Source organism: Bombyx mandarina, chromosome 22 (genome assembly GCF_030267445.1).
Source record: "Bombyx mandarina strain Sakado chromosome 22, ASM3026744v2".
Taxonomy (NCBI): Eukaryota; Metazoa; Arthropoda; class Insecta; order Lepidoptera; family Bombycidae; genus Bombyx; species Bombyx mandarina.
The window spans coordinates 3,430,540-3,444,423 of NC_143228.1; the positions used below are offsets into that span (position 1 = coordinate 3,430,540).

Genomic DNA, 13,884 nt, shown 5'->3' on the forward strand with positions numbered 1-13,884 from the left:
ACTGCTTTGTACATAAATGATAGGCAATAACCATATTCGATGCGCAAAAAATATATATTTCTAGGTCTATTAAAATTATTTCAATCCTACAGCTAGATTCCTTAAAATAGAATTTTTTCAGGTATTTCAACTTTAAATTAGTCTACTGTAAAGTTAACGCATTGTCGCTTAGTCACGTTTGCCTTTCAAGCGTCGTTATTCACTTATGTTCACATCCTGCGATGTGGCTATATCAAAAGCTCTTAAACCACAGTGAATCTTGTATCTTGAATTTTTACAATTACAAATCATTGTTCTAGCCTTGGTGAAAATAAAACAAGTATTAACAGTACATAAATATATTAGTTTACTCCATTACAACATCATTGTCTTTACTTGTAACTATACAGTTCTCGTAGGACCATTTCGGGAAGATTCGTTTGTATAAGTTTAATAGTACGGTATCTTGTGATTTCAGTTGCCCGTCGAAAACGCATTTCATGTGACCGTGAGTACCTAAAATGAATGTAAGATGATATTATTTGTAATATTGTTATGGCACAAGACTGCACTGTTATGGATCGTAAGGAATACCTCTTGCTGGCGTTGCCAACTCAGTAGTTTTACCACTAAATTTAGTAGTTTTTTTTTTTTTTTGAACAATAGAAAAAGTTTATTTTTAGTAGTTTTTAGTAGTGTTTAGTAGTTTTTAGTAGTTAGAAAAAGTTTATTTTGTTAGTAGCATGGTTGGTCATCAGTATATAAAAAAAATTATTTCTTAACTATCACATGTCAGCATAAAAAGTTAAATACTTTAGTTATTTTTCTCATGAATGTTAAAATTAATCTACAAATTTAAATATTTTAACGTGTGTAGTAATTATTAATAATAGGTTTTAAATCGATGTTATTATTTTATCATAAATATGAAAATATTTACTTATTGTATTGCTAATAAAAAATGTTCATTTTATAATAAATAGTGATGGTAATTTAGTTCTTAAATAATATTTTTAATAGAATCCACCAGAGCGAGTTAGTGGTTTTTTTAGTGGAATGGATTGGTCGTCTTAGTGGGAAGAGAATTCAGAATGCTGGAAGCGCTACCTCTTGCTTTATGTCTTATCTGTATAGTATACCATTCATCTTAATCCCAGCTACTGACACTAAGAAGAAATTAAATCCCGTCCTCACAGTTCATCAGGCTGGTTGTCCATTAGATAAGAACAATGAAGGGATAATCTTATATCAGAAGGTATATAAAAAAACCAGAACGTGTTGAATATTCATCATGGCTGCTAATGGTGTGAAACATACGTTATTTGAAGGGACAACAATTATACAATATAAACGCAACTTCTATCGTACTAGTATATTTTTACACATTTTAATCGAAGACATGAGGGGATGACAGGAATATGATACAATTTTTTTATTTTGAGAAAACAGGCAACAACCTTTTGTTACTTATACTTTTTATCGTACACAACTCATTCAACACATGCAATTTCTAAAAATACCCTTTAAACCCGGCGTTTTAAGGTATAATATGGTGTATAGGCACATAACACCATTCAATGTAAAAACCCAAAAATCTTAAAAATAGTTCTTAAGTAAAGATAATTTGTCCACTCATGTCTTCAATTATACACAATATAAAACGTACCCAAAGGTTCTTTGATGTGTCCAGTACGCCCATACTTCGATCTTAGTTTACAGGGCTTGAAGTAAACTATATCTTCTCTGTTAAAGAACATAAATCTTATGACGGCTGACTTTTTATGAACCTGCAAAACAAATTAATTTTATTAGAGAACAAATTATTACGGTGTTTATTTGGGCGGTTCACAGACAGATAGAAAATACTTTAAGATTAATATTGTACTACCGTTTGCTATGCAAGCGGAACGTGAATGCCCATTGTAAAAAGATCGTAGGCATTACGCCCGAAGTTACACAGACTTCATCATAATCATTAATACGGGTGACATTAATGGGCATGGGAGATATATTCTAAGTCTCCTATCTTACGTTATAAGATCCGCGGGAGAAACAAGTTAGCTGCCTCTAGTATTGAGAGGCTTTTTTGATTTCCTCGACATTCCTATCAGGACGGATAGTGTGAATGAGACATTTAAAACAGCCCTGCGTTTGATATTACTGTTGAATTCAGTACCTTATACGGATGTCCAGAGAGTACAATTCTTTTTATAACTAATCTATCAGGGCTGCATGAGAGTAGTACGCCAGTTGCTACAAGCTGCAGCTTTGTGTTCTTTTTTTCCTGCAATCACAATATGATATGATTAAATAATATAATTTAAGGTGAATTTAGTAGACTGTAACTATCTTTGGACGAAAATAGTGAAAAATATAAATGGATCCAATGAAAAAAAACTGGTGCTAATATATTAACAAAGGCCATAATGAATTTCAATAAAAAAAAAAAAAATTATATCTAAATATTAATAATTATACATATTAACAAACCTTAAAGCATAGCACTGTAGATGGACTGAACTGTATAGGTGCAAAGAAAGATGCAACACAAGTTGATGCTGGTTGAAAGAATCTCTCGTACTGCAACATAATATGATATTTATTTTTCTTATTTTATTAATTACATAAACAATTAGACCAATGATTGATACTAATGAAGCCAGGGCTTCAGTCTGCATAGTTATTTGATTAGCCCCCTTAACTTCACCTGTCCCAGCTAATCAACTGCTCCTTAAGTGATCCAAAATGATGTGGACATTTTGGATCTTCCCGATCCATTAAAGGTGCTTTTAAGTACCTCAAGCACTGGTCACCATTCTCGTCGAAACCGTCGCCTGTGACGAATGATCCGGCGAGAAAAATTAACCCACAGACACAGCTCACTGAGTTTCTCAGTGGGTCGCGTTTCCGATCCGGTGGTAGATTCTGATTTTCCCCACCTATTCGCTGGTAGCCTAAGAGGCTATTCCAGCTACGTAGGTAGGTAGGTAGGTGAGCTCACGGGGTCAACCTGAGAGAATTTGCTAACACTAGCCCTATCAAGAGCAGTGCTTCTAGGAATCTACCACCAGATCGGAATTGCGACCCACTGAGAAGATCCAACGAGAAACTCAGTGGGCTGCGTCTCTATGGGTTAAAACATAATTTATTCTCAAATTGGGCAGTAGACAAAATAAGTTTGGGAGCCCCTGCTTTATACACATGTTTAAGGAGCGAATAGGCCTGTTTAACACTTGTTTGCCAGATATATTACTGTACATTACATTTTAATAAAGCTCACCTTATGCTTACTGCCATTGGTGTGCTGACTGAATATAGGATTCACAATGAACCTTCTATAACCAACTTGGAATATAAGTCTTTCCTTGCTCTTGATAGGTTCATTGCAGGCACCAGTGCGTTTTAATACTACATTCATCAGAGACATTTTGTGTTCGTGTGGTAAAAGTCCGAAAACAGCCAATGGAGCATTCGGATTTGCTGTACTAAAGGCTTTCCATAAATCTTGATGAACACCTTTTACATGTATTCTTATATAAAAGCCATACTGTAATAAAATGTTTGGTTTTGTATTAAATCAATACCATACATAAATTAAACTGTTAACGAACACAACATGAATATTGAAAAAAAATGTTTTCTATACTCTACTTACCATATTAACTAAACTGTCTTCGAGTTCCTTAAAAACCCTCTTCCTGGTGCGCTCATAGTTTTCAAACTGAAATATTCTAGAATAATCCTGAGGCAAATTTTCCTTTACATCCCATGCTGATGTCCTGAAAGACTCTAGTCCTCTGTATCTCATAAAACGCTCTCTAGCTGGGATATCTTGCGGGGTATCAACTTCATCAGGGAATTGCTGATCTTCTTTTGCAGCTGCTAACTTCTGCAACATCTCATGTTCTTCCTGAGTGTCTATTGTGGCATCATACTTCTCATCTGTGGGTCCAACCTCTGATTCGGTAACAGATTCAATATCATTGAACTGTTTATCGTCCTCTGGATCAGAATTATCATCTTCACAAGACATAAACTCATCGTTTTCTTTTTCATCTCCACTATCAGACTCATCACCATCTTCCTCGGCATCAGATTCGACAATCCAAGCAGCTTGGTACTCAGACCAACCTTTGGGTACTTTCTTGATTTTTTTCTTTTGTGTCTGTAAACAGTTTAGACAATTTTGTAATTATTTATTTGTATTACATACATCAACGCTTTATGTTTTGAATCAAGATGTACTACTCTCCAGCAAAATATACTTGACAATATTTTTACAATTATTTTTACATTACCTCTAAATTAGCTTGTTCAATTTCTTCTTCAGTTGGCCAGGTCTGCTCTGCATCCATAGGGTCTGGCATATTCTCTGATTGAAGACTCTCTTGCTTCGCAGGATCAGCTACTGTGAGAACTGACATTTTTGTGACTTCAGCATACATACCATCATCATTAGTATTTTCTTTCCCCAAATGAAATGGGTGGGGGTCCTCAAAACCCTCTATTCTAGTCATTTGAAAGTCACCAAGTCCAGTAATATGAACAAGTCCATTGACATTAAGTGCCATTCCTCGTAAATACCCTGATACTCTTAAAGTACCACTGTTACCTTCTAAATCCGGTACATATTCAACTTCCTCAGCCAGCATATAGGGTCTTTTCTCTCTATGATGTATTATGTTACGTTTCTGATTTCCTATTTTCCTTAACAAGTTCAAACCATCTGATTTTTTATCTAATTGCATTACCTTTTCTTCTGGAAGCCATTTTGAGACCAATTTCTGAACATTCTGTTTTTCTGTAGTGCGTTTCTTTGGATGGACTCCCTCTATATCCATTGCTACTACTACAGGGGTAGGCATTCCTTGGGCCATAGAGAGTGCTAAAACTTTTTCTCCCCATTCATCAACTGGTTCCTCTAAAGCTGAGCTTACATAGAGGGCAGTGTCAGCTATTTTTAAAACATCAAGAAGTGCAAAGTCGTCACCTACTTCAGGACAAATAAACGAAAACCGCTGTTTGAAATTTGGCAACCTAGAATGATAAATAATTATTTTCAGCAAAATTACTGTCAATTTTGAGGTCTAGCTTTATGTTCATAGTACAAACATAAACATACCCGATGTGTACAATTCCGTTTTCAGACTCGTTTACGACAGCCCCATCAGAACAGGTCTTCAGAATGGCGAGTGCCGATCCTACATCGAGTTGCGCATTAAGCGGAACGACACAAACTAGAAACGGCGGATTCCTAGTGCCTCCTAAAGCACGTTTCGCAGCTAGAACCTCTTCCCTTTTATTTTTGCGAATTTGTGAAGCCTGATGACGGCGATCGTCTTTTCTAAGCTCACGACGATTACGTCGAACAATTTCTTTCAAGTTGACTTTTCCTGAAACACAGCTTTAGGTAAATAAAGTTATAATAGCGATTTTATAGGTTTAGTGAAAACATCCTAACCTTTTACAGCAGCGGCGATGCCTCGTTTTGAGCGATGGCGTGATTTGTGAGTTTTATTGCTCTGCTTGAAATGGCCGGGTCGATGTGGTTGTTGCATTTTGACTATTTTTCAAAACTTAAATGCAAGCTAGCGAATTTCAATTTGAATTTATTTACTAATAAAAAAAGCACATGTTGACAGTCTTTTTGATAAGGTACTTTATGACTTGGTAACTAATACCTTTAAGTCACGTCTCTTATTTTTATGAAAAATGATAATATGGCGTGAAATCAAGATGATTAATTTGAGACATTAATCGACTGAAATGAAATGAAATGAAATGAGATGATATGGGATGAAATATAATCTAAGTGTAATGTAATCATTTACTGAGATTTATTCAGTGAACTTTTTGGAGGATACCAAGAAGTTACGTCCAGCAACTTTATACACTTTCACAGATATTAAACAGCTATTAAACCACCGTTATTATGTGTATAACACATGTAAACCTGAAGAAACATTAAATAGACAAAATAAAACAAATCACACTTCACTCCTCGCGTTCCCGCCAAAAAGTCCCAATCTGGTCATAGATAATATACCGGTCATAGATAATACAAAACTGTTACATCCGTTTTTTTCCCTTTTCCTGCATTGAAAAGGCAAAAGAAAAATAACTTAAATAATAATTAATTTTGTAATAAAGGTTAGCCATGTCTTTTCCATGAAATTTAAACAAAATGACTGGAAAAGGAATTACATATTTAAATTAATTTAAAACAGTTTTAGACAGCGGCGCATTTCAGTTTAATTAGGGACCTTTTGACTTAATTTTAGGACGATTATTATTTAAGCGATTTCATTTTCTCAGTTTAGAAATTCTTCCTCTTTATACAGTTTTTAATGGTTACAAGTTATTAGGTAATCATATAATTTTAGCAAAAGTCTCTTAAGCAGGGAAATGAAACAAAATTGCTGAACGTTGCTTTCCGCCAGTTTAAAAAACATATATATTTTTTTAATTTAACTATTGTTATTGTCTATTCATTTGTACACGATCGGGTTTTATAGCGTGATTACTGGAACTATAAACTATTTCTGGTTCAAAAACGGCAGTTTCAGAAGATGTCGAATTTTGAAGTCGTCGTGGCCTAAAGGATAAGACGTCCGGTGCATTCGGATCTAGCGATGCACCGATGTTAGAATCCCGCAGGCGGGTACCAATTTTTCTTATGAAATACGTACTTAACAATTGTTCACGATTGACTTCCACGGTGAAGAATTAACATCGTGTAATAAAAATCAAACCCGCAAAATTATAATTTGCGTAATTACTGGTGGTACTTACTGGTGGACCTTTTGTGAGACCGCACGGGTAGGTACCACCGCCCTTCCTATTACTGCCGTGAAGCAGTAATGCGTTTCGGTTTGAAGGGTGGGGCAGCCGTTGTAACTATACTGAGATCTTAGAACTTATATCTCAAGGTGGGTGGCGCATTCACGTTGTAGATGTCTATGGGCTCCAGTAACCACTTAATATCAGGTAGGCTGTGAGTTCGTCCACCCATCTAAACAATAAAAAAAAGATGGATTTGTTAGTGATGAATCTTGTTGTTGAAATCTTGCTGAGTTTTCTAGAGATGTTTCATATGCATAAACCATTTATTTTGTTCTCCCCCTTTATTGAGTTTGTCCTACAGGTCAGAATTACTCATATACGAACAAGGACTGCAGAATATAAAATATTTAATCCATGAACTTAAATTTTACTGTAAAAAGGCTATTTTAATTAATTCAGAGTAATTAAAAGTATAAAAAGTATCAAAGAACCATTCAAACATTGTGTTTTATTAGAAAGGGATGGACGAAATTTGATGAAAAATGGAATTTGATTCGTTCAGCAAAATGTCGTTTTTTCCTTACTTATGCTGATAGCCTTGAGAGGCTATTTCAGCTTCTCATTCAAGTGTAGATGAGCTCACGGGGCTCAAACTGGAAGTGTTGCTATCACTGGCCCTAGCAAGAGAAGTGCTTCGCAGAATCCACCACCATATCGGAAACGCGACCCACTCAGAAGATCCGGCGAGAAACTCAGTGCGCTGTGTCTATGGGTTAAATCACTCGTCGAGCCCTTCGTCGCAAGCCACGGGTTCGACGAAGACGGTGACCGGAAATGTCGTGATTTGTTTCTAAATATGTATATAAATAAAAATGAATTTATGTTTAGTTCCAGTAATAGTAGTTTTATTTTTCCAACTGAACAGGCAAATATATCATACTATACAGCCTAATCTTTTATATAATATAATTATTAATTTTTTTCCATGAAAAATGATAATATGAAGTGAAATGAAATGATGTTGATTAATATGAAAGACGGCATAAAATGATAATGTGTAACCAACTCATTTCAATTCTCGAGTTTGTGGGATACCAATGAATAAACACGTTCTAGACGTTGATATATTTTTTTAATGGCTTTTTTTTTAGTACTGTACTTCTTATATTTTTGATGTTGACGAATGTATGCAACTTAATGAATTTCCCACACGATATTTTTACTTGGTAGCATGTTGTCTGGGGTAAGGATGTCAACATTATCCACGCCAACATCACAGGTCACGTGACGTGACATTGTGGACGTGTCATTTGCGGACAGCTCGTTGGCGGCGTTGCGCAGACTCTTTTCGGTGAAAAAGTCCTATTGGAGTGTTATTAATGAACAAAAGTTGAATGGTTATTAACGGATTGATCAGTTAATATTTTAGTTAGGATAGTTAAATCGCAATAAATCAAAATGGGAAGTGAGTATCGTTTAAAGTTTTCATTGAATATTGTGTATGAATTCGAATCTGTGACTCCTAAAATCATTAGCGTGATTTTACGGATTAGACTGTGTATTAAACTTATGTTTTAATGTTGCGTTTGATGTATTTGCAGTAAAATTTTTGGAAGTAATTAAGCCGTTCTGCAGTATATTGCCAGAAATAGCGAAACCAGAACGTAAGGTAATTTAGTCTTTAATCTATTTTGTTAGATTGAACCCTAGCTCAGCATCTCCTTTACTTTGAAGTACAGTGCTAGACGAAATTTCCGTATTTTACAATCATTTCACCAATCTTCCACGTAAGTTATCGAGTGAAAGTTTTCTAACCTTATTCTTCTAAATGTAACTGTAAATGGTGCCAACATTTTGTATAGTGTGTTCAATTTCTGAATGAATGTATTATTTTCCAGATTCAATTCCGAGAGAAAGTATTATGGACAGCAATCACATTATTTATTTTCTTAGTATGCTGCCAGGTAATTAATTTGCACTTATATGTACCATATGTCTATATTTTATGAAGCATCATATAAGTATATTATTAATTAAGTTATGTTTATCAAAATTATACCTAAATATTGTTATACAGAACTTTCAATTTAAAACATTAGTACATTATTAGACTACAGAAGAAGTAGATTAAAACTAGGTATAAAATTAATGCTTAAATGGCATAAAAATAGCAGAAAAAAACCACTTTGTTCAATATATTTTCCAGATTTCTTTTTGACCTTCTATAAAATGCCACATACACAACTTTTTAAGTACATTACTATTAAGTGACAATAAATGATAAAGTTTTAGGATTTTTAGCATTAAAACATTGGATATGTATTTCATTAGGTATTATTTCAATAATATGTTCAATTTCAGATTCCCTTATTTGGTATAATGTCATCAGACAGTGCCGATCCCTTCTATTGGATCCGTGTAATTCTTGCATCAAATAGAGGGACATTGATGGAGCTTGGTATCTCACCTATTGTAACATCAGGACTTATCATGCAGTTGCTTGCTGGTGCTAAAATCATTGAAGTTGGTGACACTCCGAAAGACAGGGCTTTGTTTAATGGTGCACAGAAATGTAAGTGTTGGTTCATTATAATCAAATTTACAAAATATTCATATTGATCTGATTGGTGCTTCAAGTAAAACATACTATTGATAGCTATTATTTTTAAATGACTTATTTAAATGAGGTCTTACGAGTCTTGAAACTGGCAAAAATGTTAATTTGATAGAATAAAAATAAATAATTTTCCCACCATCTAAAGCAAAAACAGCTGACAGATCCTTGTTCGTGTGTGTGCAAGAACTATTTAACTACATATAGCATAATGAAGTATTTTTTAAATTTAGTTTTATGTATTACTATTACTACTATTAGCCTTTGGTTACAGCAACAGTATTAAATATTGGAAAAGAAATATATTTAAACAATCATCATAAGTGAATACACATATACTTTCGGCTTGATTCTAAATAAATAACGAAATATGTATTTTCAGTATTTGGTATGGTGATTACTGTTGGTCAGGCTATTGTTTATGTAATGACTGGAATGTATGGCGAACCCAGTGAAATTGGTGCCGGAGTGTGCCTCCTCATTATCATACAACTGTTTGTGGCCGGTCTTATTGTGTTGTTGCTCGATGAATTGCTCCAGAAAGGTTTGTAAAAATATCTTTGCTCATTTGTTTTTTCCTTCCATAGACCGGAGAATTGTTGACAATTTTTCTGCTAACATTATCATTAACATTGTCATTTATCCACTTCACTCATCTAACCATAAACTCTGATGAGGAAGGTAAATGCATCAAATTTAATAAAAAACTTATGAAGGTAGAACGAATAAAAATTCGTAAACAGTTATGGTATGTTGGCAGATCAACAGTCAGTTTATCCAGTTAGTTCAAAGCTCATCACTATTGCATATACATTGAGTATACTATGATAAAAACCAAATTCGTTCCAACCAACCAAGTTCACTTAGAACTCGAATTTGAATTGAAATCTCATAGCTTTTAAAAAAAAATCAAATGTATTTTAGTACATGCATTACTTTGGTAGTAAATTTAAATAATTTATGATTTATTTATGTTTCAGGATATGGCTTGGGTTCTGGTATCTCTCTGTTTATTGCTACAAACATCTGTGAAACCATTGTATGGAAGGCATTTTCACCAGCCACTGTTAACACTGGTAAGTTGTAATTTTAAATACATATCATTGAAATTACCCTTTACCACTCTTAAAAAAGGAAATAAGAAAATAATAATAATTTTGTAAATACAGGTCGCGGCACAGAATTCGAGGGTGCTGTGATAGCATTGTTCCATCTGTTGGCAACACGTCCAGACAAAGTGCGAGCTCTCCGTGAAGCCTTCTATCGACAAAATCTACCCAACCTGATGAATCTACTAGCCACTGTTCTTGTCTTTGCTATAGTGATATACTTCCAGGTGAGAATTTGATGACTCTAAAACCTAGATTTGCTGGCAACTTATGATAAATTATATTATAAATTAAATAGTCCTTAAAAATTATTTAAAAAAAGTTAAAATTTTCCTTTCAAATAACTAATAATGACATTTAAATTATTAAATGTTTATCAAATACCAAATCACCAATACAAAAAAAAGCTATATTTTATGAATTTAAGATTGAAATTAATAATTTTATCTAACTTTTAAAGAGCTATATCTACAGTTAATAAAAAAAATATGTTTCATTGTACACAGGGCTTCCGTGTAGATTTGCCCATCAAGTCTGCTCGTTATCGTGGACAGTATTCTTCATACCCAATCAAACTATTCTACACTTCTAATATACCCATCATTCTGCAGTCTGCTCTTGTCTCCAATCTTTATGTCATCTCACAGGTAAAAATTTGAAATACCATAAATATATTTGTTGTTACAACACTCACAACATATTAAATTTGATATTGCAGTCATCACAAACCATTACTAGAATAGATATACTAATGTATTTTCTTTACTTTTATTTGTTTATTTTATTCTTAAGCACTTATATTTTTATTCACTTCACTTTTAAATCTTGTAAATGTTGTTCTTTTGAAATATGTCTATTTAAGTTCTTCTCAACATTTCAATTAATTTTTAATTTAACTTAATGTCAAATATGACAATGGATTTGACTTCGTTCCTGTCTATTTGTCTACAATTAGTGTATAACTTACTATAACCTGTCCGGCTGTAAGTCATTACAATTACAATAATGTGGAAAAAAATCATTTATTCATTAATGTGATATTAATTATTTCTATCATTCTTTATACTATGCAAACCATGCATTTTCTGTGGGGAAAATACTTTCCAAATCTCTAGTTAATTCATGACAATTAAGAAAAGTCTGAAGGGCCTATTTAAACAAAAGAAATTATATAACTACGGTAAATGTTTAAATGAAATATTGAAAACATCAATTCAATCAAATGTAGTTAGTACAAATAAGTGTTGAGTCAGTTAATGAGACTAAGAACGTTATTTTATGCAGAGAAATTATAATACCGTTATTTTTTAATATAGATGTTGGCAGTAAAATTCAGCGGCAACTTCCTAGTGAACGTTTTGGGTGTTTGGGCTGACGTGGGCGGCGGCGGCCCGGCGCGAGCTGCCCCGGTGGGCGGGTTGTGCTACTACCTGTCCCCGCCGGAGTCCCTCGCACACATCGCACACGACCCCGTGCACGCCCTGCTCTACGTGCTCTTCATGCTAGGCTCTTGCGCCTTCTTTTCAAAGACCTGGATCGATGTGTCTGGCTCCTCAGCCAAAGATGTGAGTTCCCAATTGTCACTTGACCTGTCTTTGCTAGGCAATCAATAGGACTGTGTCAATTGCTTAAAATTATCAAATTATCAATTACTGCAATCAATATTCTAATAACAGCAAACCTCGTACACTGCCCATTCTTAAAAATGTGAAATAAATTCTTACCTATTAATTGAAACTTATTAATATAGTATTAGAATAATCAAAATAATGTACACAATCAAAGACGACATAATATCTCTATTTACCTAATTATTTATTAATTATAACAAATATTATGAAAAGTTGGAAGCTGGAAGTTATATAATAGTTTAAAAATACTGACTTATAAGCAATTCAAATACTGCTCATGATATTGCATTATCTGAATTCAAACTTCGCTTATTTACAGTAAGACTTAGATACATCAAAAATATAAATATTTTAAAGTTTTTAGTTACCTATATGTAATTATGTAATGGAAAATGTTAATACATATAGTTTTACATCAAGGAACCTCTGATTATTTGATTCGGGCTTCAAGGTTCAGTGTGAATAATGAAATGAATGAAAAATGACGAGAGCTAACAGATGTCTTTAAACCAATAATTTTAAGACTAAGATCTAACCAATATAATAACGACCGCTGCAGCTATCGTCACAAGCGATAAATATTATATTTATAATAACAGGTTGGGGAAAAAGTCTTTTCGCACTATAGTATGTATGAACTTGTAACACAATCTCTTGGGCTATACGGTTTGTATCTACTGCTTTAGGTATCATTAAAAGTTTAAATTTTAAAGAAGATAATTCAGATATGATTTTGATCAGAAGCCCCAAAATTTCTATAGCAATGGGATCATGTCCCTACCTACAAGATGGCAAAAAGTTATCGAACAAAATGGTACGTATATACTTTAATTAAATGTAGTATATTAAAAAATGTGAATTTTCTTAAAAAATGCGAAGAAACTTTTTCCCCAACCTATTATTATATATATGTTTTAAATGACACTTTTTAGTTTATTTATGCCAAACTGCATTAAAATGACTATTTGAATAATTACGAAATGTCGTTTAGGTGGCGAAACAACTGAAGGAACAGCAGATGGTGATGCGCGGTCACCGCGACAACTCCATGATCCACGAACTGAACCGCTACATCCCGACGGCGGCCGCGTTCGGAGGACTGTGCATCGGGGCTCTGTCAGTGCTGGCCGACTTCCTCGGGGCCATCGGCTCCGGAACTGGGATACTGCTCGCCGTCACCATCATTTACCAGTACTTCGAGATCTTTGTCAAGGAACAAGCGGAGATGGGCGGCATGAGCACACTGCTCTTCTAAGTCTCGTAACGATAGCGGCAGTCGGACCGCTGCGTTCAGCTCCGTTTTTATTGTCGTTTCTGCTCTGAATCGACATCATTAGGTGTACGTTTTCATATCTGGTAGTGTTGGATGTGAAAGCATCGTTGTACTTTATCGAAAAAATTAGATTTAAGATTTAATATTTGTTGAGTTGAAGGCAGCGCTCCTACCGGCGTAGTGTTGTGTGCGTGGCGGCGCGTGCGTGGATGATGTGCTAATTTATATGAGATGAACTTTATAATAAAAAATACTTTACAAATATGTTTTTTGTTTCTATATATTTATACTCTCAGTATTTTGAAATTTACCACCAACTTAAATTAAGCATTTTATCATAGCTTATACATAGGCATAAAGAAGTAAACTTTTTGAATCGTAGAACTGTAATATGGTACCTATATAAATTACAGTGATAAAACTTTATCATAGACAATACTTGTTACTATATTAATATGTCTTAACAAACTTAGTCTACACATGTATTTTATTTGT

At 34.0% G+C, this 13,884-nt stretch overlaps 2 protein-coding genes across 2 annotated transcripts; one reads left to right on the plus strand and one right to left on the minus strand.

The window, feature by feature from the left end:
• Window positions 1-322: 322 nt before the first annotated feature.
• Window positions 323-5,999, minus strand: Tsr1 (Tsr1 ribosome assembly factor). The gene is made up of 9 exons (XM_028169683.2): window positions 5,441-5,999; window positions 5,102-5,372; window positions 4,278-5,016; window positions 3,635-4,144; window positions 3,260-3,526; window positions 2,470-2,559; window positions 2,156-2,263; window positions 1,646-1,766; window positions 323-495 (listed from the first exon to the last, which is right to left on the minus strand). Exons 1-9 carry the CDS (start codon window positions 5,535-5,537, stop codon window positions 347-349), a joined length of 2,352 nt encoding a protein of 783 aa, XP_028025484.2. The 5' UTR covers window positions 5,538-5,999; the 3' UTR covers window positions 323-346.
• Window positions 6,000-8,138: 2,139 nt separating this feature from the next.
• On the plus strand, window positions 8,139-13,651 carry Sec61alpha (SEC61 translocon subunit alpha). The gene is made up of 10 exons (XM_028170277.2): window positions 8,139-8,227; window positions 8,364-8,431; window positions 8,661-8,726; window positions 9,124-9,334; window positions 9,759-9,920; window positions 10,357-10,452; window positions 10,546-10,712; window positions 10,992-11,132; window positions 11,802-12,050; window positions 13,108-13,651. Exons 1-10 carry the CDS (start codon window positions 8,221-8,223, stop codon window positions 13,369-13,371), a joined length of 1,431 nt encoding a protein of 476 aa, XP_028026078.1. The 5' UTR covers window positions 8,139-8,220; the 3' UTR covers window positions 13,372-13,651.
• Window positions 13,652-13,884: the final 233 nt, after the last annotated feature.